At 38.8% G+C, this 27,070-nt stretch overlaps 5 protein-coding genes across 6 annotated transcripts in view; 3 read left to right on the top strand and 2 right to left on the bottom strand.

Annotated features, from left to right (window-relative positions):
- The window catches only part of LOC126789253 (protein NUCLEAR FUSION DEFECTIVE 6, mitochondrial-like), an 82,615-nt gene that overhangs the window by 39,335 nt on the left and 16,210 nt on the right, over nucleotides 1-27,070 (top strand). The window lies entirely within an intron of this gene.
- Nucleotides 4,893-5,686, bottom strand: LOC126789248 (ethylene-responsive transcription factor 12). Its single transcript, XM_050515353.1, has one exon. The coding sequence runs from the start codon at nucleotides 5,594-5,596 to the stop codon at nucleotides 5,108-5,110; it is 489 nt and encodes a 162-aa protein (XP_050371310.1). The 5' UTR covers nucleotides 5,597-5,686; the 3' UTR covers nucleotides 4,893-5,107.
- On the bottom strand, nucleotides 7,230-12,275 carry LOC126789226 (receptor-like protein 4). Its single transcript, XM_050515326.1, has 9 exons — nucleotides 12,017-12,275; nucleotides 10,378-11,430; nucleotides 9,763-9,910; nucleotides 8,771-8,842; nucleotides 8,523-8,594; nucleotides 8,341-8,412; nucleotides 8,174-8,251; nucleotides 7,882-8,063; nucleotides 7,230-7,691 (listed from the first exon to the last, which is right to left on the bottom strand). Exons 1-9 carry the CDS (start codon nucleotides 12,108-12,110, stop codon nucleotides 7,567-7,569), a joined length of 1,896 nt encoding a protein of 631 aa, XP_050371283.1. The 5' UTR covers nucleotides 12,111-12,275; the 3' UTR covers nucleotides 7,230-7,566.
- Nucleotides 16,251-19,757, top strand: LOC126789224 (protein FRIGIDA-ESSENTIAL 1). 2 transcript variants are annotated; one of them, XM_050515322.1, is made up of 7 exons: nucleotides 16,251-16,516; nucleotides 17,006-17,372; nucleotides 17,550-17,785; nucleotides 17,867-18,223; nucleotides 18,310-19,074; nucleotides 19,207-19,454; nucleotides 19,563-19,757. In XM_050515322.1, exons 1-7 carry the CDS (start codon nucleotides 16,357-16,359, stop codon nucleotides 19,590-19,592), a joined length of 2,163 nt encoding a protein of 720 aa, XP_050371279.1. In that variant the 5' UTR covers nucleotides 16,251-16,356; the 3' UTR covers nucleotides 19,593-19,757. The 2 variants fall into 2 exon arrangements, with proteins under 2 accessions (XP_050371279.1, XP_050371278.1); XM_050515321.1 differs by having other exon boundaries at nucleotides 18,310-19,454.
- Nucleotides 24,784-26,070, top strand: LOC126789255 (auxin-repressed 12.5 kDa protein). The gene is made up of 3 exons (XM_050515373.1): nucleotides 24,784-24,952; nucleotides 25,075-25,258; nucleotides 25,696-26,070. Exons 1-3 carry the CDS (start codon nucleotides 24,847-24,849, stop codon nucleotides 25,733-25,735), a joined length of 330 nt encoding a protein of 109 aa, XP_050371330.1. The 5' UTR covers nucleotides 24,784-24,846; the 3' UTR covers nucleotides 25,736-26,070.

Raw genomic sequence — 27,070 nt, 5'->3', positions numbered from 1 at the left:
ATTATGACAAAAATGCTTAAATTACTCGAGTCTTCAGCACATCAAGAATCTTTATCGATAAATTTACCCATTTGTAAAAGAAAATTACTGGATTGTTTTACCCCAAAGTGTGATACACTTGCTGGGTTGGTCTTGGGAGTTTTAGAGTGTTGACTGAGAGATGTGATCGAACTCAGCAAATTGAGGGTAGGGCACAACGCCCTGCAGAGAGCACACGGCCATGAGGGTCCTCTCCCGCACCGCTCCAATTTTCATTTTCGTTTTGTTTTTAATATTCTTCTGTATATTTTGCTTTCGATTCGTCTTCTTCGTCGTGCATGATGTTGAGTACTACTAGTCTTCTCTATCGTCATGATGGCATCAATGCTCTCATGTCATTTACTCATCATGAGTTCATGACCCTCCTGTGAACTGTTACCCCTCCGTTTCATTTCATTAATATCTTCACTCAGTTACGATACCCGCGCTACCGTTGATTATAATATTTATTTACAGTAGTCTATTAATTTAAGACTTAATTTAAGCGAATTAAAGTTTTTAGAACTGATTTAAGTATAGAGAATAGCGAAGAAAGCGAGATATATAGAGAGAGAGATAGAGAGAGAGAGATAAAAAAATCAAATGAGAAGAAGAATGGAGAATGAGGCAAAAAATAATAATACCCAACAACAGTCAAGTAAATAAGCGAAAAAATAGAACATGAGTCGAACTGACAATGTTCATAAGTCATTGGACAGTGCATCACCAAATTTTAAAATCTGATTGTAAGCGAATTAAAGTTTAAAAAACGGGGTTTAAGTGGAGAAAATAGTAAAGAAAACGAAATAGAGAAAGAGAGAGAGCAATCGAATGAGAAGAAGATAAGAGAATTAAGTAAAAAAAAAATTATATCCAGTAATAATCGAGTAAATAAGCGGAAAAGGACATGAGCCGAGTTAAGCCGAGAGCCTAGTTGAGTTAGGACTTGATTGTCAGCGAATTAGAGTTTTAAACTGGTTTAATTGGAGAGAATAGAAAGAAAGCAAGATATAAAGGGAGAGAGAGAGAGCAATCGACAGAAGAAGAGAAGTGAATGATGTATAAAAAAATTATATCTAATAACAGTGGAGTAAATAAGTAAAAAAACACGACATGAATCGAGCCGGTACTATTCATAAGCCGATGAACAATGCATCACCAAAATTAGGGTTTAATTATAAGCGAATTTAAGTTTTAAAAACTGATTTAAACGGAGAGAATAACAAAAAAATGAACTAGAGAGAGCGCAATAAAATGAGAAAATGCGACAAAAAAAATTATACATAATGACGGTTAAGTAAATAAGTAGGAAAAATTGCATGAGTCGAGTCGAGCCCGCATAAGTCAAGCCGAGCCTATAAACAGTATAAACAATTAATCTCACCAAATATTAAGTAGTAGATTTCCTAGCTTTGCATGCACGAACCGAATATACAAAGACTCTCCGACTAAAGACAAAGATCACATCAGTACCCAAAAGATGACGAAGAAATATGAGAAAGCTAGCTAGGAAAACACAACCAAACGGCGTCGTGGCTTGTGGACAAGAAAAGCGCCGGCGCCGTCACCTTAGAGAGGTTATGGTAGAAAACAAAAGCATCGACTCGAATTAAAGAACCAACTTAAGTTAAGGTATTCTAGATGGACTAAATAGTTAATAAACAAAAACTTAATACGTGACGACGCTGGCGGGAAAACGACGGCCGTGACGACGCTTTCTGGGGGTTCCGACTGCCGACAGATTCGCTCGGTGGCGGGACCCGCCGGCATAGAGCGGTCCGTGGCGCTGACACGTTGACGAAGGAGGGTGGGGCGATGCATGGATACGAATATAAGTAATTTAGGGCACGGAAAAGGAGAGGAGGGGGCCAGAAAGAGAGAGGGAGGGGTCAAATCGGTAGTTTGAATTGACGGCCGACCTGTGGTGCTGACGTGATGACGACGGAGTTTGGTGAAGTCTGAGTCTGACATAGCGTGTATTGCTCTCTCTTCTCTCATATTTATGAGACCCCTTCTTCTCAAACATTATTATTCTCGAGCCTTTTTTTTATTATGTTTTTTTTTAAACATTTTCATTATTAAAGTGGAGGAAGTTTTCAATTTTTTCGAATACCATGTGTCAATGTCCGGTATGACTCTATCCAAATTACAATTTTCACACGTATAATTTAAAAAATATATATATTTAAGTTATTTTATCAAATATTATTTTGGATTCATTTCTAAAACCCTATACACTACTCTTTAATACCTTAAATTCTAAACTCTAAATCTGAAACTCTAGTTCAAAATCATTAATACTCATGATGGTTATTTCACAAATGATAAAAATATAGAAAATTATAATTTTAGTGTAATAAATCCATGTGTCAAAATATAACAGGTAATGAGAACCACTTGACATTCACACATGATTCTCCGGGAGAATTGAAAATTTTCTCCTTAAAGTGTTAATCACCCATCAATAACAAATTGATTAGGAGCAAGCTCATCATAAACTAGTTGTGTTATTTAATAGGTAAATTATTTCTATAGTACTTGAGGTATGACCCAATGTTTCAAAGATGACAGTTTGGTATATGAAATTAGATTTTATGTCACACTTTAGTACTTATGTTGACTTTTTTGTTAAATGTAAAGTGTAAAATTTACATTTACATATTATTTATAAAACAAACTTTATGGGTTCAAGACTAATTTTTATCAAATTGGTATTCATCATTTCTGTATCGTTTGCGATAAAATAAACATAAATTATTTTTAATCTTTAATTGAAGGTGAAAAATTATATTTTTGTTTAGGAAATCTAGAATTTGTGATTTAATACCCACGAGAATGGTTTTAATCAATTAACTATAGCCTTGCGGGGGGGCGGGTGTTTTGTGGGACGATTGAATTTCATAAACATAAAATTGACTTGTGCTATCAACATGACCCAAAAATATTAACTTAAACGCATAAAACGATTAAGATCTGAGGATAATGAACAAATAAAATTGTATATTTTACCCTTATATTAGTCAACATAAATACTAAAATGTCATATAAAACTTAACTTCAGATATCAAACTGTCATATTTAAAACATTAGGTATTAAAACGTTCGACCGGCCAACCTCAAGTACCATAAAATAAGCAATCATCAATTATGTAAGTTGAGGAATAAGCTGGATTAACGCACACCGCATACCACCAATCAGCTTTGATTGATAGAAAAGTCGATCTACTCTTAATAGAACATTGCTAGTTTGTTCTTCCTTGATTTAGTTTTTTTTTGTTCTATTTCCGTTTTTTCTCATGTCAGTATGATTTTCGTGTTGAAGGTTTGTGAACTTTGTAGTATGTTTTCGGATTACTTTGGCTCCACAATGCAATCTTCATTTCTTAATGAAGTTCTTTCGTATCAAAATGTTAGGGCACACTGTCCTTTAACTCTGTCTACTTTTACAACAAGCCATTTGAATTGCTTATTAAGGATAACATCCTTACGAAAATCTATCTGTTTTTTGTTATGCGTACTACTTCATCTACTTCTTCAAAGATCAAGTGATGTGATGAGCAAGCAAAGAGAAAGGGGAGGGTATACGTGAAAAAGACACAACATGTAGAATAGAATGGGGGCATTATGGTGGGTGGGCAACTGGGCACCATTACGAGAAAAATCGACTCGCGCGGCCTAATATATATACTTTCATGCGTCTAAAACCGCCGCCCTAAAAAGGCCCCAAAAGCCTACTGGAAAAAGGAAAACATTGACCATAGTCACCAAACAAACAAGACATCTCCATTTTCTAATAAACTTTGCCATGTCCATCTCTATCTCTATCTCTATCTCATCCACTTAATCTCATCTCCCTTTTTCTATGTATATTATAATTCCCAGCATTATTACTCTAATGCGGATTAGATCTTTGTTAATTATCAAAGATTCCAAATCTTTTGTTTGATTTTATAAACAAGCTAGCTGCTACTACTTCTCAGGCTCTCAGCTATACACACCTACAATCCCCTTTAAAAAAAAAATTTGATGAATATATATTTGGCTTTATAACACCAAAAAGGCATCGATTTGAACGTCATGAGATTACACTCAAACTCTTCCACCGTCGTTTTGTTGATATAAAAAGTTAAAAACCCTCAATCGTACACCAGTTCTAGAAGTGTATGTTTATTATTGATTGATGTATCAATCATAAAGTAAATTCCACAAATGTTGTTTCATTTTTTAATAATATTTGCTACCTAAAGGGAGATGTGATGACAATAATTACTTCAACCCTAATGTCTTACGGTCTTACCAACCCAAACTTCCTTGGTAACCATCAAAATCACTAGGGCTGGCCACGAAGAAGCTGAAGAATCACAGAAACAAAGAAACAACGAACAAAACAACAAAGCTGTCACTCAGCTCACTCCTCACTAGGCAGCACCACCTTGAAATGGATTGCTTATCAACTATCAAATAGCTGGGTGCGAAAGAGATAGCAGATTCCCATCGCTTCATGGTAAAACACCTCAACAGTCCAAGACAGTGATACCCAAAGCCGGCAGCCCACATTAACCACGCCCTTTATAATACTTGCCGTCCGGTTCGAACCGCATCACCGGCAAAGCGCGACTCCGGTCCAGTTAAACAAACTGAGTGGAGTAGTCAAAACGTTACTCACTGAATTAAGGACACGACTCCATAGCCACGTTATGTCGGGACAGACATGGACACTTTGCATTACACCTACCCATTACACGCGCTTTAACCCGAGAGTGGGTCTATTTATGTGAACGGTCGCCTGAAAAATCTATGGGCTGCTCAACAGACAGAGCTATAGAAAATAAAACTCCGATGGTTTCATGAACTGGAAATTTCACATATACAAATAAGTTAAAAGCTAGCAACATCCGTCTCTACTAATCTCGATCGTTACATTACACTTCACTAAACAGACTAAAGAAGTTTTATTGATCTTCAAACATCCGAAAACACAGGAAAGATGAAGAAACAGATGAAAATGAAGAACACTTAAAACGACGTCCTACTGGAACTGACTAGAGAAGTAAACGCTTGCAGCCATGCAACACCGTGGTCCGGTCGTTTACAGCCACAACGGAGGAGGCTCGTTAAGGTCAATGGGCAGGCCACGTCGGACGAACCCAAGATACGACGCCGTGCTGGAACCTTCCTGAACCAAGCTGCTCCCCACAACCGAAGGCCGAGGACCCCTGGACACCACGAACGATGTCGCCGCCGCGTCGACCTCGCTCTTCACCACGTCATTCAAGACCCCGGTGTGGAGAAACTCGACGAATCTGCCGGAGTGGGAGGCCCACTGGGCAGAGGAGACGTTGAGGTCGAGGGAGAGATCCCCTCTTGTCAACGGAGCCGGGAAGTTGGTCTTGGCCTTGGTGCCGCGGAGAGACCTGGCGGCGCCGTCGTAGGCCATTGCTGCTTCCTCCGGCGTGTCGAACGTGCCGAGCCAGACCCGGGTCTTCTTCCACGGGTCCCTAATCTCGGCGGCGTAGCGACCCCACGGCCTCTTCCTCACTCCTCGGTAATGAGGCTGGCCGGAAACAGAGCCCGCCATGAACACAAGGACCCGAGCTTTTAGTTTCCGAGAGCCAAAAACTATAAGGGTCCCACAAGAGTAAGCTTCAAGTCTCCAGACACCCCGTAATCGCCGGCTCGGCAGTTTACTTATATATTGGATAAAGGCGCGCTTCGCCGTTGGATCGGGTCAGGTGGGAGCGGACGGTTGCGGTTGCACGTGAGGGAGGTTAAGGCGGTGGGGCCCTATCCCCAAACGAAAAAGAGCCGCCGTCTGAGATAGACGTGTGGGTTTTTAAAGCGACGAGTCAGAGAGGGGGTGACGTAAGCCCTACCGGGCTCGTACGGCCCTGCGGCGCCTGCCAAATTAATTCGGGGTTTGAAATTTCATCCCAGGGGTGGGGCCGGAGGTAGCGTATTATGGATTGGAGAAGAGGGACACGTGGAGGGGAGTGAGGTGGTGTCATAGTTGGAGGAGACAAGAGAGAGGGAGATGGGTTTTTGTGGGCTGCTCTTTTTTTTTGGTCTTGGGATTTTGGGTCAAATTAAATCAATGGCGTATTTGACTCGGTTGGAGTGAGAGAGGTGTGTTGTGACAACAGGTAATAATTACACCCACACAGAGAAAGAGAGGGGTTAATAGCGTTAAAAGGGAGGTCTCTGGGTTTTCTGAACCATGGAGATCAAAATCATCAAATCGTACTGTGAGGGGTTGGGTGGTCGTGGTCGTGGCCTCATGGGGGAAGAGCCATGCTCATTCTTGCGTAAGCAAGCTCACGGGAACCTGACAGCGATTTTATTTACTGCACCCAAAAAACAAAATTACATTTTCATATTAATGTACTTTAAAACTTCTGTTTTTTGGTAATTTGCTTCTACTGGATAGTAGATTTACTAACCAGGTAAGCGTGTTGGCTAAGTCGGATTTACCTTGGCGGAGCTTCGGAACCTGTTAGCGGTATTTTGGAAGCTGGTGAGTTGTGGCATGTTGGTTAGTCTTGAAAAGCTAATGGAGAATAGTGTGGAAAAAGTTAACAATGTACCACTGGTCTTGTGGTTCTTCACCAGATTTCTTCCAGTTCAAGGGAATAAGAGCCGGCCAAATCCACTGAAAGGGTCAGGTCAGTGGTGGTACTCATTTTGCGTGTGAAAGGTTATTTGACTAGGGAGGACGTGTTGCAGGGGATACATGCAGGAGTGGTTGAACATGAGCAGGAGTGGTTGCACTCTTTGAGCTAGCCTCCATAAGCCCTCTGCAGCTCGCCAGATACAGACACTTGGTTCACGTGAAGGCCATCTCTATTTCAGGTCTCTGGATTTTCATGTCATGCCAACTTTGATGGTAATGTTCTATTTTTTTGACCATATTAGCTGCGAGTTTACTAGAGAATATTGGAGTTTATTATTTTAACCACTAGCAAGTACTGAAGTAGCAACTGTGAATGTCATTTCCAATTCCCCCCAAGTTCTAAATGGGCCATACGTACCATATCTCAAATGAATGACCTTGTCTGTATTACTTTGGTTACGAAATGGGGCCTGTTTAGTTCATACTTGGAAGGAAATTGCTACCCGTATGATGTTGCACATTGAAACAGGTTCCTTTGAAACAGAACCTTTCGTTTGACCTAATAGAGCCAGGACAGTAAAGGCTAAGAATTAACAATCCGAAATATTGGGAAGAAGTAACATTTTGATCTCTATATGCATCACTTCCTCCGTCTGTAAAAAACTTTATCAAAACTGGAAAGGAGAGAGAATTGGAGCAATGTACAACATATGGCACTGAATGAGGGATCCGATCTTCTGTAAGTGATTTTCTACTGGATCCTCTAGGTGTTACTTAAATATCAAGGTTGTGCGAAACTGTACCGATGAAACCATGCAAGTCCATATGTTGGATGGTCGGGGAGTCATGTCCTGGATCAAACTCAGTCCGGGCACTCATGCAATAGCTGACTTTCGACCAGATAAAGTAATTAAGGTGAGTTGAATGTTTTGTTTCTTGGATCATGAAAGCAAGATAGGTCCATTCTCAGCTGCTGTCCGCGATTGGCCATGATGATTATGGTGCCTGGAAAGCTGAATGTTCTGAGATAAATTGGTCCTCTTTTTTGCATATGGAGCTTCTCTTGCTGCAAACAAAAGAATAAACCATAGTCAACAGTAGCAGGGTACAAAATAATGCCAACAAACACATTTATGTATTGTATGCTATTTAACAAAGTTCACAATTCAGTTCTTATAAGCAGTAACTTATGCAGTTACATATTCCTTGATCAACCAATATCTTACTGAGAATGCAGTTTGGTTTTCAGTTCTTACCAGCCATTTGCTGTGCTCGCAGTATATTCTGCCTCCTTTTCCAGCAGCAGATTGAACATATAACGATGAGAAGAAAAACCCCCAAGACACCAAATGCAAGTCCTATTTTCGCACCAACGGTAAGGTGTGGCCCACATGTTCGCAATCCAGGCATACCACAAAGCCCATGGTTGTCAGTAAAGCTGGAAGCAAACCCCAAGCTCAGATTTAGTTTTTCATATATTAATGTATAGCTACGTTCATGCGAGCAAAAGCCTATTGTATTCTAGATTATGTAATACTGATTCCATACTTAAAGCTAGCTCTGTGCAGAAGCCTTCCTCCCAGAGCAGCTGGAACCCTTCCAGACAAAGAATTGCTATTAAGATATCTGCACCACACAACTAGAAGTCAGTGTCTTCATTCTATACAATTACATTTAAGTAGTTAGTTTAAAGGAAGCAAGAGAAAGTATCCCACAATCTTTGCAAGGAGGTCAACTGTCCAAGTGTTTCAGGGATTGATCCATTAAAGGAATTATATGAGAGGTCCCTGCAAAATGACCATGTGTTTTCAAATCTTACAGGGATACATATAGAGCAAGCAGATAGATGATAGATCACTGAATTCCATCAGTAAATATACTAATACACAGTACTTACAAAACTTCCAAACTTGTTATTGCTCCAAGCGAGGATGGAATTGGTCCATGTATATTATTTCCACTAAGATTTCTGTAATACAAAAGATGGTCAGATTAACAAATCATGGTAATGTACCAATATGCACACTACAAATTCATGCAAGTATGTAATGACACCATATAATTTAAATCAAGCTTATATGACATCAAAAGTTCATGAGTATTAGAGTTTATAGTTCAAAGCAAAATCTTGAAAAAGGAACTCACATGCTCTGTAAATGACGCAATTTTGAGATATCATCTTGCAAGAAGCCCTTTAAACCTTGATTATCGAGAACCCTGAACAATTACAACAGTTACCATGAAAGTTGATATAACAACAAGAAATGTCTTGGATATGCAAAGATAATTATCTATCATGGAAAGGACCACTATAGTAATGCAATTCCTTTCTGTTCACTCACTTGAATGCATGTATTATTAATAAGCAAAAGTGGGCTTTACAGTAGCAACAAATTAAGCCGCAAATAAAGTGCTAGAACCCTGAATTTATATGAAGCACATAATCTATCTAGGAAAAACAAATAAGGTAAAACTTTACACCAAAACAGTAGCAATTCAATTGATCACACCCATTAAGACTCATTCAGGTACCTAGACTAGGAGATTTTCCCCACACTAAGGTGACAATTGCTAGTACTCCTCAATATAACCCCTCTAGCAGAATAACTAATTTAATAAGAATTAACAGGGAGCTATAAAAGGTGGTAAGCCTTTAGAGTTGGGTCATTGATAGTTAATTAATGTGAAAAGCCTCACAAATGCCTTTATAGAGGGGGCAAGCTAGGAGAATTTAACAATAGTAACAGGCACATTCCGAGTGATAAATAACAAACATGATCAACGACCAAAGTTGAAACAAGAAATAGCCAAAGTATCATATTCTCTATGGATAGGTTATATTTCTTTAAGTGGCCCAAGTTATACAAGACCTGTAGAATTAAAGATTGGATAAATGTTCAACCAATAAACTGGATGTTGACAACTATTTCCTTTATGAAACAGTTTCTTGAAAGGCAATCTAAATGACAATGCAGTTTATTTGACGTAGAAAACATATAGAATAGTAATTTGAAGCACATAGGCAATTTTGAAACAACTTGCAAGAATTTTTTTTGGAAAGATAGAATGAGAGCTAATAATCCTTAATATCATATAAGATAGATACAGAAACATGCGAAACAAGATCAAGAACATACAGTCCGTCAATAACCCATCTGCTGGTACTTTTATCAAACTGGCAATCTGCTCCACTCCATGGGTGCTGTTGGGGAACGCAAGGATCACCATTCCACCCCAACCGTACGGGGAGCCCTAACGTACTCTTCAATGTCTGTAGAGCCTTTACTGCATTTTTGTTCCGCAATAAGAAGCAATTAACTTCAAACAATTTATGTAGAGTTTCTTACCAATACATGCGTTTTTATATAAATACTTGAAAAAAAAAAAGGCGGGCACAAGTGATATGCAAATGGATATCTTTAACCGAATATATGCTTTCTGTTTTTTCTAATAGGTATGCTTAGAAAAGATGCTCTGAAATACAATATATTAATAAAAATCTATACAAAGGATTGAAAGATTTGAGACGAGATCAAAGAGTGTATGCCTACCAGTTTGTCTTAGTACAACAGGGTTTAGGATTTGGTACGATAATGATTCGGACAACAAAACACACAGGAGAGAAACGGCTTACATGAAACATATTCAAAGCACATATAAACAAAATGAGTGCATGTGAACTAATATTGCAAGACTCTACGCAAGGGTACAGACAAAATTAAGAGCCAAAACAATGAGGGTCTGATACATACCTTCATCTGGTAAAGTTTTCGACTCGGCGACTAGAATTTCAAATATCTCAATCGCACAGATTATAGCATTGCCTTTTGTAGGTCGCAAGGTGATTGTCAAACTCCTCCCACTGACCGCAACAGTTGTGTTGAGTACAAGAGCTGCATATCGGTCCCCACTCAGTTTGATAACATCCACCTCTTCGATTGCAATGTCTCCATTTATAATAATATCAAATACCCTCTGACCTACACCAGTGATCCTCAGATCTATCTCGGCAAAGTGTAACCAGATTGAATAGTTTCTGTTAGGATCAACGTCAACAGTATATTCCAAATCGGGCTGACTGCTGGAGCTCACGATTGCTCTCTCATAAAGTCCTGCTGGATAAAAGTTAGGTGGTTTTGAAACTTGCTTAATGCTGGTCTCGGTGGATATTGCCGAATCAGCACTCTGACCAAAGCTTTTTTTGGGTTTCCAAAACCTATCACCACCCCACGGATCCCCACCATAGTCAGCACCAAACTTTGGCCTTCCATCACCACAACTCAATCTTGACACTGTTCTAAGAATTACCCCTTGAGCTGAGTGTTGGCTGAACTGGTATGCTTTATCATCAATTTGAAGAATTTCAATGGCAAGGATTGCTGGGTCACCATGACCAGTGCTATGAAAGCAGATAGAAACAGAGCCATCTGCAAGAAGCACTTGAGCTTCAGCAAAAACCTGTTCATCCTCGTTGCTCCAACCTGATTTTAGCGAAGTAATCAGAGTACCCTCAACAGAAATATCAAACAAGGGTTCAAGATCATCGCTTTTAGATACAACCGATCCAAAGAATATCCTCACTGAGTAACGCCCTTTAGGAACATTCTTGATAACATAACAATTCTCAGGCCCTTCAGACAGTGGAAAATATCTGAGCGTATCAAGATGAGGACTGACATAACTTGGGAGGGAGGCATTGGTAGGAATTCCCCCTGTATATCCAAAATCCCTATACCACAGTGTATTGGTTGGTGCTGTATGGACATCATGACGCGCTCCACAGTTTATGCGCATAGCATAAGGCGCTGTACTCGAAACGGCATCAGACGAGTTCAAACCAAAACTCAAACCAATTAACAACAAGAACATAAAGTAAAGGATCAAGTAATACACACATATTTCATACACATATGCTATCTTCATCGTGGAAATTGAATTCCAAACTTACTAAAGAAACATGCGGCAATGACCTCTTCTCAACTCTCGGTATGAGAAAATTACAAGCTCTAATTAAGTAAATAGGCACAGAATCAGATATAAATTTTTGCAATCTTCTGAGTTAATCATCCGTTTAACTATTTTAATCTTTTGATTTATGCTCTTCTCTGTTCCTAATTTGGAAAACTAAAATTACAGATTCCTTTCCTTTTCCTCTTAAACAAAACATACAAAATCTTTCCCTTTACATCTAAAAATTTCATTTCCAAGTTTATCAAAATTCACCGCCAAAATTCAGCACAAGATCTCCGCCAAAAATTAAACTAAGAATCACACTAAGAGCTCAACCATCAACCTAAATTTAAATTCATCTCAATGCCACTGAAATTACGCATCCAGAATTCAAGAGCAATCAAAATTGAAGAGAAATCAGAAAGCTGTTGAGCTACTCACCATGCTTGGCCGAAGCCGAAGAGAAAACGGAGCAGAAGATGAGAAGCCACTGAAGAAGACGATGAAGATGAAGAAGACGAATCGGCCTCACCATTGCTTAAGGTGTTACTGCAACCACACGGTAAGTACTACTCACGCGGCCTCGCCTTTTCTTCTTTCGTCTTCACTCTCAGCATTCTCGTTCTTCACTCTCAGCTTTTGCTTCGCTTTTTTTTCTCTCTGAGAGCTTTAGAGAGAGAGAGAGAGATTGAGAGAGAGAGAGAGATAGATTGGACGTGTGTGCCACTAGTAATTACAGTCGGTCATAATTTTCTTGGCTTTGTGGACTCGTGATGACGCGGTCGTGTTACAGTGTGGCGGATCTCAGTGGAGTTTCACGGAGCTTCACCGTCGGATTGGTTTTTACGGATTCTTTTATGGTGTGATGGAGAAGTGGGACCCACTATATTATGATGGGGAAGGTTAAACGGCGTCGTTTAAGGCGGTACGCTAGGCCAAAAGCACGTGAGCGCGGTAACGTGGTGTGGAGTGGGGGGGGGGGGGGGTGGAATCATTGGGTGTATTAAAATTAGGGGAATTTTGGATTTACGTTGATGTCATTGTTATGCTTCAATTAGTGATTTGATGGAGTGATTTATTGTCGTTTTAACGACGGGGATTGATCTGGACGGCGGAGGATGGTCGTGGGTTTTAGTGCATACTTCTGGAAATGTTGACTTTGGTGATCGTTGACTAGAACTTTGAGAATGGATCGGTGCGCGATCACCGGAGGTTGGCTTTTGTGATCAATAAGCAACATAAAAAGGTCCAATCGGGTATTACCCGACCCAGCTAACAAGTTATGAATCATAAAAATTCATTAATGGAGATCGGTTTGATAGGTAAATCACTCAACTTATAGGACGGCTGTGTGTCTACGTTGCATGGACCGACTTGAAAGGGTACCACCTTATGATGATGTGAACATGGATCCATGAATTGAGTTCGTTTGTATAGGTTTGATGACAAGTTAAGAGTCACATTGTAGTTCTTTATTGTGAGAAAATGATATAGCTCATAGCCTCATACATATGAAACTCATGTGAGACATCATTTGAGATGTTATGAAATGACACTTTCTTATGTTTAAATGGTAGATACTAACATGAATCGTTCATTTTGTGTATGTTGACGCCTACGTTGGTTCTTCAGTTTACTTAAGATCTCATGCGAGAGATTAGAGAGTCTAAATGTTTCTTACATTTTCAAATTATTTCAAAATATAACTTTTCGGGATGATTTTAAGGCATTGTGACAAATTAATGTACTCAAGTGCATGTATTAATTTTAAAATAAGAAATATTAACTGAAAAATCGTTACTTTATTCTCAACTATTAGATTCACATTTTCCTCACGTTCTCTTAAAAAACTATTCCTTAAGTGAGCAACTATTAAGTATCTAATGCTTGTTTTGCTTCTTGAAGTCTACACATATCATCTGAAACTTTAGTAAGATCTGTAGCTATTTTGAGAGCATTGTTTAACCCTTTACCATGTTAGTTGTAACTAGACTTAATTTCCAGCCATCTCACTCTGAACTATGAAATACACAGACAAACGATGTATGTATCTTGTTTTTTTAGGCATAAATGTCGATTTGCATCTAAATTTGGCTGAAATTGTCAATTTGCACCCCGAACTTGTATTTGAGTCAATTTACCTCCTAAACTTGGTAAAATTACCGATTTACACCCCGAATTTGTATTTGAGTCAATTTACCTCATAAACATAGTAAAAATTGCCGATTTGCACCTCATCCGTTAAATTTAACTGTTTCTATCCAATTTTGCGTCACATGTCATGTATTTAAGGGGAAGTATTGTCATTATATATTTATTCATATTGAATAATGAAATAAATTAATAAAATTACTTAAGAGGAACACTTGCTACAATGTTTATTTTTTCGAAACATGTTATTGATTTATATATTTATTATTTGATGTGATCTGGTATGTTAAAAGATATTAGAAAAAATATAAATAAATAAATACATTGAAAATTAAAAATAAATTTGTGTTCCGAGAGAATTACTATTCTACCATTGTGTGTGTCTTAGCCTTATTAGGTTTCCTGTTAGATAGATTCGCATCTCTATAATAGATTAGGACTCCGAATTCTACGGGATTGTGGTTATGTAATGCCTATATATTGGCCTCGTTATCAATCAATAAACGATTACGTTCTGTTCTATTACGTCGTTATTATTCTCGTTTTGTTCATCCTCCAACAATGTGTACATATAAAAATATATTTATACACAACACACTATTTGAATGGGTGGGTATATTGAATATATAATTCAAAGTAGGGTTAAGTAGGTAGAAAAAAAGATGTAAATAAATAATTTGATTAACAAAATAATCCTCATTTTAAAGAATATTTTTATTTGTTTTTAAGAAAAATATAAATAGAAAATGACAACATTACCCCTCATGTGCATGACATGTGACGCAAAATTGGATAAAACAGTTAAATTTAACGGATGTGGTGCAAATCGGCAATTTTTACCAAGTTTAGGAGGTAAATTGACTCAAATACAAGTTCGGTGTGTAAATCGGAAATTTTTACCAAGTTTAGGAGGTAAATTGACTCAAATACAAGTTCGATGTGTAAATCGGCAATTTTTACCAAGTTTAGGAGGTAAATTGATTTAAATGCAAGCTCAGAGTGCAAATTGATAATTTCGGCCAAATTTAGGGTGCAAATCGGCATTTATGCCTTTTTTTTATGGGAGGGCTAGTGCGGTTACCCTCAAGCCTTCATTAATGAAACTGTCGAATACAGGGGGCGTGAAGCCTAAACCCTTGATAACAAATACCTGACATAATATCAAAAATCCCTACAAACAAGTACTCAATAAGACACCAACTAGCAAAGAGTACCACGCTAATGGCGACTTTATTTGCTTTAAAACAATGGTGACATAATGGAGATGACAATAGATATGAGACCCTAACACCCCCACAAATCCAATATATCTGATCAAACCCTCGCCAAAACACCACGAACACATCACCGCTTGGCTGCCGAGCAAACCGTCCAAGCAAGGACAATGAGCAGCCAACAACAGCCCCTGCCTCTCCATCACCTAATTAACTTCCGCCGCAATCCCCCAAAAGTATAAGAGATCCGGCAACAAACCAGGCCCACGTGGAGCCACAGTGGCATGTCCAACGACGGCGAAGGGGCTTGCCTAGACAGGTGGGAAGACCTCTAGGTTTTTCTCTCACTGTATATGGTCTTTAGGCTAAGAACATATATCCTTGCAGGTTACCTTTGCCTTTATGTATGTATCTTGTTATTCACTAGAGTTGCGAAACTAATACATTACAATTTCTAATCCACCGTAACAGCCCAATCATTATACCTAAACGTTTTTCAGGTTGTTGTGAACTTGTGGGCAGTGGGCTTAAAAGCAAAACTAGAAGATAAGTGTGGAGTAGAGAACATAATGCATTTCTTTTCTAAAGCTTACAATGAAATGGGCTTCGTGGGATTCATTACAAATTTACAATAATCGGCGTATAAGCAACTGTGCTCCACGGTCTTGGTCTTGGTCTTGCAACCCTGTCGACTTGATTAGATCCAAGTCATTGTCCAAATAAAAAACATAGTCAATGGCAACAATACGCAAGTCTTCCCATTATAGTAGACTAAGTAGAGCAAGAATCACGTCTACATTTCAAAAGTCCCCATTCTATCATTCATCACTTTAGAGAAGTAAATCAATAAAATTAAATATCCAAACTTGAAAACATAATAGGAAGCTCAAAACCATGGTTAAAGGAAAGCTCTATAACTAAACACTTTTTATTACGCTATACATATATGAATAATAGGTTGCGGCTCTTTTGTAAGAGTTTAAAACAAACTTTGAAAATACAAAAAATTGTTATATTTTCATAATATATTAGCGTTCAACAATCTATTGATGTTTTGATTTCATCTACAACCACAACATCAGATCTTAGCAGTTCTTGCCAAGTTTTTCAGATTGATTAGGCTCAACATTAACATTCACAACAGAATTAGGAAGTGTGCCCAAACCCCAAAAAGAAAAAAAACAAGAAGAGAATAATTGCATAATTGCGTTTTTCCATAATAAATAATTAAATACTGATGAATTAAAAGGGTGTATTTACGTACAGCTTGTATTTGTAAAGGAAGGCCAAAACGGAGAAGACAGGAGAGAGAGAGAGAGAGAGAGAGAGAGAGTGGCCAACGGAGATCACTGAAATAAAACCAGAGCTCACTTCTCAGCCTCACCCGCCGCCCTCTCTATCCTACCGCCGCCGATAATGCCTGTCTCCGATGACGTCCAATCTACGGCGCTCGCGCAACTCTCCGACGACGACGAAGACCCCGAAGAGCTCGAACAAGTGGACCAGGAGCTCGAAGAACAGAGGGACGAAGTTGACATGGATATCTCAAATTCGCCGATTCATGTTCACCCTAGAGGTTGTTACTTTGCTCCTGACCTTCAATTGTTATTCAATTTTGATATATGTATATATAAGAATTCCAATACTGTTTTTGATTCAGATTTCTAATGGTTCAATTTAGCATAGGCTCATGTGGTATAGGTTAAATTTTAGGCAGATAGGGTTTAGTGCAATATCGGAAATCAATTAACTGTGTTGTGTGTGGTATGGACTAGGAGGAGTTTCTTCATATGAGGAATCGATATTGAGATGAAAAACTAGGTAATGTAGGTTGTGGAGTTTCAAGTTTTCGGTTTGATTGTTTCGGCTTTGCTGGAGTGTTCTACTCGATTGAACAGAAACCTGTTTGCTTATGTAGTATGTGCTAGAATGATGTAGTTGTAGGTGGTTATGTCAAACATTCAGCTCATGTTTCACTTGAATATCCCTGTCATCGGCCTTTGGCTGTTAAAGTAGACTGCGCGTTCGGCATTCTTTTGATTATATATACTTTTGATCTGTATAGATGAGAGACAAAAAGATACAAAGTATGAGGGACTGGGCGGGCACTTGGGACCAGGCTCTTCTACTCGGGGGAAAGCTGAAGCAGGGCCGCCATCTAACGTTCTTGATGTGGAAGAAAGTACGAGTAATTCCAATTTTTGTGGTACTTCAAATGAGGCATTACGGTTGAAGTCTCATAATTTTTTTGCTCGTGCTGGAGACTATAGAAGCCAAGAATTTGCTAGAAATGATGCTGGGATTCTTTCAGGAAAGAAAACATCTACACGCCTTACTGATTCACATGCTAATGCCAAGGGTGTTATCAATTCAGATGATGAGATAAAACACGTTTTACAGCCCACAAATGATGGAAAGCAAATAGAATCAAGGTGAGATTGCATCCCTGCCAAATATACTTTTGATTTTTCCCATATCAAAGATCCGAAGACAGTACTTTTAAATTTACTCATCATATAGGTTGCTGGCATAATGTCATCGGTAGATTTCATTTTTCTGGTGGTCAGATGCCTACTTTTCTCATTAAATCTTATATTTTATTCTGTTAGGTTGTCCGGATCAGCTGCTTCTAATAGAGGGACACATATAAGGTCTCCTGTTGCTGAGACTAGTGATCCAAACAAGCGCCCAGCAATTGTATGCGACTTTTATGCAAAAGGTTGGTGCATTAGAGGTGCTTCATGTAGGTTCATACATACCAAAGATAGTCCAATGAATAGTTATCCACATCCTGAAGGAGATGTTGCTTCTGCAAGCTGCAGTAAAGAAGTCAGGGGTGATGAAGGTATAGTATTTTTTTCTCGGGAATTAATTTCAAATGAGTATGCTCCAATGAATTTCCTATAAAAACTTTATTTTCTAACAGGTCTGAGAGACATACCTGAGAGATCAAGATTGCCTGCTTTTCATGACCCACTAGCTTCTTCCAGCGGAAATAGTTTTCCGTTTTCCTTGAATCAAGGAATCTTAAGAAACCATCAGCTTCAATCAGTTCAACGTGAGGAATCAAATGTGGGTGATTCCTCTGATGTGCAGAAATTGCACTTACCCAAAGATGATCTAGCATTTCTCACCTCCTACAAGGGTGATTCCTCTGATGTGCAGAAATTGCACTTGCGTACAGATGATCTAGCATTTCTTACTTCCTATAAGGATGTGGAAAAGGAGGGTCGGATACGAAATTGGCTTGCTGATGATTATAACAAGTCACCTAATAAAAAAGGTAATGTTATGTTTACAGATGGTTTTGTGCTGGGCATGTATCATCCTATTTCTTTCCTTTTTCAAATGCATCTATTGTGTCATCAGGCAGGTATGCTACAGGAAATACCTCTTCTCATTCGAGCAGTTTGGAGGACCTGACTGGAGTTCGGATACAACGTGTGCACGGTGATCATACTTCACCACTTGTGAGCCATTCACTAAACTCAAATACTGTTAAAGCTACTGGCTTGTTCCCCAGTGGCCGTACTTCAAATTGTACTGGATTTTCATTGCGTGCAAGTTATTCCAGTTTAGATGCAAATCCTCTGAGTTCTAAAAAGCTCTTAGGCAGCAATAGGGATTATAATGCTTATACTAGACCATCTGCCTTTCTGAAAAGCTCTTCTCCCTTCACTAATTCTGAACTGAATAATTATCCCCCAACCGGCGTCTCACAAATTTCTTCAAACAAATGGGAGCCATCAGAACCCTTCCGGCCATCTTTAATCCTTCCTTCTGCTTTTCCTTCGTTTTCACCAAAGCAGTATGACCCTCTTCGTGGTAGCATTGAGTTACCCAAGTTACTGAAAAACTCCTTTGAAGCTTCTTTTCACTCTGATGGGGCAATCATTGGGAAAAAACTGCATCCGAAAGTACTTGCTGAAACTGGCAGTGGGACTCTCCATCCAGCTTGTGATGCTGATACGAACTCTATGTCTTCACATAATGAGAAGGTATTAGATAACAGCTGCTATACACGTGACCCTAATTCACCTGTAAATGAAGCAGAGACAGTGGGAACTTCTGTTGTCTACCAAAATGGAACCTTGACTAAAGACGAGAATCCCTTGGGCCACTCTCAAGTCAAAGGTAGTACAAATTTAAACAGAATCAGTATGCATGGTGATTCTAGACGTCACAGTGATGGTTCTAGTCACCAAAGGGACATTAAAGTAGATAGATGTAGAGAAACTAATGAAGAAGAAGTTGGGCATTTAACAGATGGGGATGTACAACAAGAGTCAAAAGAAATGAGGCAATTCCGGGGTGCTCTTATAGAATTAGTGAAAGAGTTGTTGAAACCAAAATGGCGTGAAGGTACTCTCAGCAAGGATGCACACAATAAGATAGTTAAGAAAGCAGTAGACAAGATTATCAGTGCTTTTCAGCCCCAACAAATCCCACCAACCATAGAAGCAGTTACGCAATACTTGTCTGCTTGCCGTCCAAAAATATCAAAGCTTGTTGAGGTTAGCAACTTTTCTTTTCTTGGCTAGAATGTAGCTTTGTAAGGATGCAGATCCTATGTTTCCGATGTAATCTTTTGGGGAATCTGACAATTACTTATTTCACTGCAGGGATATATTGAAAGATATGGCAAAACCTGAGATATTAGGCCAAGTGCGTTTTCTTTTGCACAGTTTCATACTCATCTTACTAACTTGAGATGGACAGTTTGTGGAGATCCTTTTTTTATGTATTATTTAATGAAACATAAGTAGAACTGAATTACTGTGGAAAGTTAGTTTTCTTAAAAAGAAGCATTGCTGATAGATTAGCTCCTCTTACTTCTATTTCACTTTATCTAGTGGTAAAATGTAGTCCTGACTAATTGTGTGGTAAAATGTAGCCCTGACTAAAATGTAGTTCTTCTGTTACTTTCTACTTTCATAAACAGACTTTATTCTTTCCTTGCACGGAAGATACCCCTTAGAAATTGAAATTTGGTCAAGTGAAATTTAGTAAAATGCCAGACTTCTGTATTTTAGTTCATCAAGGCCGTTCTTAATTATTTCATTGCTAAAATTCTTCCCTGCTGGTGGTGACAAGGTTTATGAATGTTTCGGTGTGGGTGAAATTTATATACTATATGGGGCTTCTGCTTTTTATTTTGAGATCATTGTGTTACAAAACGACAGCTTCATACATCCACCGGATAAGCACAGATGTGAGTGATCAGTATCTTTGGAATATACGGTATAATTTTCATATGCTATTTTACTGATTGAGAATTGGCTGACTCTGGAATTTCATTTTCAATAAACTTAGAAACAAAAAGAATGGTAACAGAAAAAAAAGTGTGGTTCTGATGTTGACTTATATTGCTGGTAGTTTGTTTTCAGATTCTTCAAACAATAGTAAGTCTCATTAGTCATCCTGTGTATGTAGTTGCTAATTGAAACTCGGTACTCAAATTTCTAAGACATGCTTCTAATTCATGTTCCTGGTCAATTTGTGCTTGATGTAAGTTGTTTTTGAATTTTATTGTTTGCATGCAACACTTTGGGTTGCAGGACTGGATTTTACAGGTTTGGGGCTCGTTATTTAATGGTTTTCTAGTAATGTAAATTGAAACTGAATTAACTATGTTTTATTGAATTACTTGTACAAGCCTTGTTTCTTCTTTCTCTAGCAGTTACTTTACCTTTTTTTTTAGTTACGTGTATATATTGAATTTTGCGAGAAGAGTAACTGCTCAGCTTCAGGACTTCAGAGATCAACATAGAGAAATCACCATGCTCTTAAGATATATTAGCCTAATTTAGGGATTTTGCCATCAAATTCAGGTGATTCTGTGTGTGCTTAGTTTTACTATTGAGTTTAGTCTTAACTCTTACGGTGGGATGTCCATGACATAATAGAAAAGGTTGGGGTTTCAAGTACATGACCCTGACTGCTAGTCTTACATAAACGACTCAAGAGACCTGAAATGTGTTTAAGATCAAGACCCATCTTGTGTGAGTGTGTGACAACTAGTGAAAAGAAGAAGAAAAAATCCATATCTGAAGTATTGACTTATGATTGAAGCCTCAATTCTAAAAGGAACTTATTCATCTCAGCAAAATAAAATAGACTTATGATTTAGAGAATATAAAAAGAATTGAAAAGGAAAAGGATCCTCATGTCAATTTAGCTTCCCATTGCTTCTGGCATTCTATTTGCTCTCAGTGTTGGCTTAACAGCTTGGGTTTCCTTGCAAGGGAAGAAAATTGACTTGAATAATTTTTGGCCAAACCAAGAGCTTGACTCAGCACCCTCCTTCTTTTCTTGATTAACATGCTCTGGATATGGTTTTGTAGACGCTGGAGTGCCACTGGAATTGTGAGTTGATTTCTTGCTATTGGTTGGTCGTGCTGAAGCTTTCTTGCGTTGCTGCTTAGTCACAGTTTGCTGTGTTTGTTGTCGTACAATCTGACCGTTTGAGATTAACAGGTCAGCTGGACAATGCTTGATTGGATCGCATACAAAGGACTCTTCTGTAGTGCTAAACTCAAAGTCTGTGCCTTGTTTGTGGATTTGATTTGCTTTGTTAGACTCAAGTGACTTGGCTTGCTGGTCTTGAATGCACACAAGGCCAGCAAATGAAAAGGAATCTGTTGAACTCTTGTCAGCTGCAACATCTACAGAAATCTTGTTTAGGCGGGATGCCATTGTTTTGATGGTGCACTCTGGTTTCAAGCTTCCAGGTCTTTATATACCGAGATCTGGATTGTGGGTGAGTATGGATATAGCTATCTGCTTTGTCTTTGCTAGTTTGTCTGCTTTCACATTTCTTTGTTTGCCGTGTTTTAGTCTTTGATTACTGTCCTGATTCCCTTAATTTGGAATTTTGGATAGTATAGGCAGTTTGGAAATAACGAAAGCAGATTATTGGAGAATTTCACAGATAATCAGAAGTTATTTAATGTCTAATGCCTGGCCAGTCTATTTTTTTTTTAAAAAAGTTTTGAAATATAGTAGTACTATGTTTCTTAGCTATAAAATTTAGATGCAGATTCTCAGGTATAATATAACCAGCCATGTCCTGGTATAGCAGATTAGCAGGCAAACTCATCTTCTATAATTTTTTTGTATTGGTGGGGGATGATATCAACGAATTGCCTGGCGTTAAATTGTAAAAAAAAAAAAAATAGAGTTGAATTGGATGTTGGAAGAGTAGGGTACCTTAAGGTTCTACTGTGGCCGAATGCTGCCGCCTGCTGAATCTGTTAATTGCTCTCAAGTCTGATATTGATTCTGGAACCCATGGAAGTTTGTCTGCTTCTTTTGAGCTCATTGTGTATTTTAATGCTTGGTTACAAAACATTGCTTTTGGTAGCTGATCCTAACGAGGCTCACCTGTTAAATCAAACTAGCTGAAAGCGAATGGAATGTGACGTTGATGATTGAGTAAACATTAAACAGAGTAAACTCCCTATCTCTGATACAAGCCTGTTTTTTTTTGGTTGTGTACTTATCAATGTCACTGTAGTATCAAAATGCAACTGATGCTTATGCCGGGCTGAGGGTGGATATTCCAAAGGCAAGGTTGTTGTAAACTACAGAAGTGTGAACATCGTAATGCCAAAATCTCCCGATCTATTAAGTTGTGTTTGGCGACGAGAAAGACTCATCCGTGGTTCATTCCTTCCATCAATGTATGGTTTTTTCAGTGTTGTTTTGCAGCGGGAAATATCTGAACTTAGAACATATGAACTAGCTGAAGTTTCATGACTGTGTTCTTCACTAGAGAATGAATCATGAGAAAACTAAAGGTAAATATTGTTATTATCCAAGTTAAACAAGGAGAGAGAATTGTAGGCAAATATAGAGGCCACGGATCACTGAGAAGTGAGGCAGGTCGAGACCGACTGCAAGGGTGGCCCAACTCAACAATCCAAAGTTGCAATTGCAGTGTACGAGGCCCTTATTTCATTTGATCCGATTTTGTTGTTGATAGGAGAAGAGAAGAGAAAAAGTATGATAAGGTGCGTACAAGCACCTAAGGACAAAGGTTTTCCGTCCCTAAGTGCTCCGTCAATATCGGATCTCTCTGGGGTTTTTAGAAAATTTTTATCTTCGTCCGGCGGCGCGTCCATTGACACTGCTACCAGATGGGAGCTGTGCTTGGGTCAATTGTGACCGAGCTAGGGGGTTGTTGGTGGAGGATCGATGGAGGGCGGCTGTTTCAGAATCAGTCAATTGGATCACTGTTTGTTTATGGTTTTGGGGGTTTTCGGTTCGACGGTGATGTTCTGATCTGTCGCTTTTGAGTAGTCGATTTTGGTTTTGTTTGGTGGATGGTATTGGCGTCGGTGAGGCACGAGATGGGGAGCCGAAGTGCCGACGGTCTGCTTGGGTTGCTCCTCCAACCCAGGATGGATATGGGCGATCTTGTTGATTGATTTGGACGTGCGGCAAGGTGTAGTGGTGTGGGTTGGGTGGTGGCTCATTGGAGGCATCCGACGTTGACGTTGGGTGGTGGCCTCAAAAGTCGGTGGAGGTTTGGTGGCATGATTTTGGGTCGGCTGATCTTTGGAGGTCCATGGTGGTGGGCCTGAGCTCTTGTTGGGCCTGAGCTCTTGTTGGGCCTGGGTTTGGTCATAATTATGTGGGTCTGGTCTTGGACTAGGTATGTTTTTTCCTTTTTGTTATGTTTTGCTATCCCTCCTTTGTGCGAGGGTTTAGGTGTTGGTTGGTACATTGTGTCATGGTTATGGTGCATGTCATCTCTAGGGACTATCTAAATATCGGTTCATTATGGGTGTCAATGTAATGAGAATGTTGTATATGTAAATATGTCGGAGGTTTTAGTATGTGATGCTGATGAAGTGGTTCTCTTCTTAAGATTGGCGGCGAATAAGTATCGATTACTTCTGGAATCTATTTGTTTGGTTTGGGATCGGACATTCTTAGCTCATGTCTATTGCTTTTTGCATTAATTTTTTGACTACTAGTGTAGGTTAAACGGAGTGTGGGGAATATATAGTTCCACCACTGAATGGTCATTTCGTTGTAATCTTATACTAGTGAAATATATATTTCTTTTTCTAAAAAAAAAGAATGTAAAGAAGAGAATACCGAAAGGGCGTAAACCGACTAGATTACTCATTCGGTTAAACGACGTCTCTGGCCGGTCGAACTTATTGCAAATAAGAAATTAAAATGAGAAAAGTAGTGAGATTTATGTGTAACAGTCACACTAATACACGATCTACATAATGATGGTGAGAATAATCTCATTTTAGTGCCTCGGTTGTATTTCAAACCGACATCTCACACCAATCTTTTTAGCAAGGAAAGTCCGATGTCATCTCCGTCTTGACGTCTTTATTCCGATTCTAAGCGAACATGCCAAGATAAAAAAATCTCGATCGATGCGTATACTAGAATTTTACATCATTTTACCAGCCTATAGGCGCCAATGTGTCACACTCAAATCACATGTCACACATAGTTTCGGGGTCCTTCTTGCTCTGCGGAATAGGACAAGTAGTCATATAGTAAGGCTACACTTGTAAACCAAACCTCAATCCACTCTCATCCCCTTAGGATCTCTATGAATGATATTATATATAGCGGGACCCCGTTTTACCAAGTATTCATCCTTATCCATCTCGTCCTCCATTTTTTCCACTCTTCATTTTCCTACAGCCAGTAACGGAATTAGAAATTACCACTATGAGGTTGAAACCAGAGACACTTGGAAGTAGCAGACAGGTGAAGAACCCCGTTATCATTTCAGTAAATTTCTAATTGTAACCCCAAGATATTTTTAGCTGCCAACCTCCATTATATATACAACCATCTAGGCATCAGCAAGAACCCACTGGAAAGAGAAATAGAGAGAGTTGGGAAACAGAGAGAGATCGAGGAGCAAAGATGGTTCTTTTAGACAGACTTTGGGATGATGTAGTGGCCGGACCTCAGCCTGAACGTGGCCTCGGCATGCTCAGAAAGGTCACCCCTAAGCCCTTGAACGTTAAAGGTGAGTGTACTTCCTACACGGCTACACTTCATATTCATATATATAGCTAGTCGATCATATATACCGTTAATTAATATATGCTTTCTGGGTTTCGATGCTGATGTTTGATTGTGGTGGTGTAGATGATGGAGAGTCCAGCAAGCTCACGATGCCGACGACGCCGGTGACCCCAACAACTCCGGTTTCGGCGCGCAAGGACAACGTTTGGAGAAGTGTGTTCCACCCAGGTAGCAACCTTGCTACCAAGTCCATGGGAAACCAGGTGTTTGATAGCCCGCAGCCAAACACTCCCACTGTCTATGACTGGTACGTACCACACTCACTTCGATCCGTGCAAATTGACCTGTAACTAATATTGGTTTGTGGTTGAAGATGTTGATCGATCTGAGTTCAATGCCTTTGATATGGCTGTTGGGTTCAGATGTGTACCATATACTGTGCCAGATGCATGGTTATTAACATGGAGAAATGGTTGACTAATTAACCCTAAGCTTAAATCTCAAAGCTCTAGATCTGGGTCTGTTTTAGAGTACACGTAACAATATCTGAAAACAAATGATTTAAAATCAATACATGTCAAGAAATTTTTAGATCATTTTATACATACGTCGTACTTCTAATAGATCTCAATATTCAATTAGCGAAATGAATTGATATATAACAATAATTGACTAAGAATAATAACATCGTTGCGTTTGATCAACGTAATAATTTTTGGCTAATTTCTTGTTTGATCGTTCCAGGATGTACAGTGGGGAGACTAGGAGCAAGCATCATCGTTAAGCGGTTAAGGTGACAAGTGACTACTGAGGAGCTGCCAGGGGTTGCATGTAAATAGTGTCTTTTTCATTTCAGTGTTTGCCACGTCTTGGTTTCGATGGAATTTTGTGATTAGGGTTAGTCGGTTCTTGATTTCCAACTACCTAAATCGGGTTTGGCTAAGTGTTAAGCTCAGTGTCTAATGAAGAATTGAAGATTATGTTGTATCTGTTAGTTGAACTCTTTTACCCCGCCATGGTTGATTGGTCCTTTGTAAAAGCCTGAATTACCGTGGTTGGTGGTGATGAGCTCCTCTAGTATTTCAGTTTAATCAATCAATAAATAAATATCTTTCTGTACAGTTGATTCTATGTTCATTTGATTAGATTATTGACGAGCTGATTAGTTTTTAAGTGGGTTTAAGTTAAGCTTATCCATTGTAATTATTATCACTTTAAGACAAAGTAGTGGATCCATTTCAGGACCGCATTTGAGTGGATAAGGTCCGATTCATAACCCACGTGTCAGTTGGTGAGTGGGACCAGACTGAAAGAGACAATCACATTGTATGATTATAATGTTAAATATTAATCATAAGCAATAATAGTTGGAGTGAATCATGATTATGATCTTGAAGACCTGATGAGCATGTATGATATCAAATTAGTATGAAGAAAATCAGGCAATAATGCATTGACCCTGAAAATTCTTACGTGTAATCCAACCCTCAACTTTATGTTGACGTCATTTTATGTTAGATGAATATGTAATAGTAAAATAGATGCATAATTCTAAAGTTACATATTTTTTGGTACTTATGAATTTTTATTACTCGAAATGTTACTTGAACTATTCTACCGTTACCAAATTTAGTACTTTTGTTTTAATCGAATGCCAATTAAATTGTATTTCAGCAAACAGTACCAAGATAACACGTCCGAATGCTAAATATAAGAGATATCTCTTCTGACTAAATAAACTAACTATCCCTAAGAAAACTAGCTAACAACAAGCAAATCTTAGGTAAAACTAGCTAATAAAGTCAAGATTCACCAACTTTTTCATGTCATGAAGCACAAAACTAACATAATACAATTGATGTAAAAAACATGATAAATGTTTCACAACCACACAATTGTAAGACTGCGCCGCGACTCAAGCTTAAAATAAATCAGCAGAGGGAGTGTTATCCCCTTCTTCCTTCTTTTCCACAAGATCAATAACATCTTGATCTCCTCCATCAGCCTTCTAGCCCTAGGAATTTGGGTCTGAACCCAATAGAGGCCAAGAGAATTCAGCGCCGACAACAACATCAACACTTTTCCTCTGACTTCTCCTTCGCTATGGATCAAACCATAG

This window comes from Argentina anserina, chromosome 3 (genome assembly GCF_933775445.1).
Source record: "Argentina anserina chromosome 3, drPotAnse1.1, whole genome shotgun sequence".
Taxonomy (NCBI): domain Eukaryota; kingdom Viridiplantae; phylum Streptophyta; class Magnoliopsida; order Rosales; family Rosaceae; genus Argentina; species Argentina anserina.
The sequence above is the reverse complement of the archived record's forward strand: the minus strand, read 5'-3'. Positions and strand labels throughout refer to the sequence as shown.

Bases quoted from the DNA above. Each gene is read 5' to 3' on its own strand.
- LOC126789248 (XM_050515353.1), bottom strand. From the start codon at position 5,596: ATGGCGGGCTCTGTTTCCGGCCAGCCTCATTACCGAGGAGTGAGGAAG.
- LOC126789226 (XM_050515326.1), bottom strand. From the start codon at position 12,110: ATGGTGAGGCCGATTCGTCTTCTTCATCTTCATCGTCTTCTTCAGTGG. The intron at 8,413-8,522 runs GTAAGTACTGTG...GTCATTTTGCAG, and splicing joins ATAACAAGTTTGGAAGTTTT to GGACCTCTCATATAATTCCT. The intron at 8,064-8,173 runs GTATGGAATCAG...GTTTGCTTCCAG, and splicing joins CTGCACAGAGCTAGCTTTAA to CTTTACTGACAACCATGGGC.
- LOC126789224 (XM_050515321.1), top strand. From the start codon at position 16,357: ATGCCTGTCTCCGATGACGTCCAATCTACGGCGCTCGCGCAACTCTCC. The intron at 16,517-17,005 runs GTTGTTACTTTG...TGATCTGTATAG, and splicing joins GATTCATGTTCACCCTAGAG to ATGAGAGACAAAAAGATACA. The intron at 17,373-17,549 runs GTGAGATTGCAT...TTATTCTGTTAG, and splicing joins GGAAAGCAAATAGAATCAAG to GTTGTCCGGATCAGCTGCTT.
- LOC126789255 (XM_050515373.1), top strand. From the start codon at position 24,847: ATGGTTCTTTTAGACAGACTTTGGGATGATGTAGTGGCCGGACCTCAG. The intron at 24,953-25,074 runs GTGAGTGTACTT...GTGGTGGTGTAG, and splicing joins TAAGCCCTTGAACGTTAAAG to ATGATGGAGAGTCCAGCAAG. The intron at 25,259-25,695 runs GTACGTACCACA...TGATCGTTCCAG, and splicing joins ACTCCCACTGTCTATGACTG to GATGTACAGTGGGGAGACTA.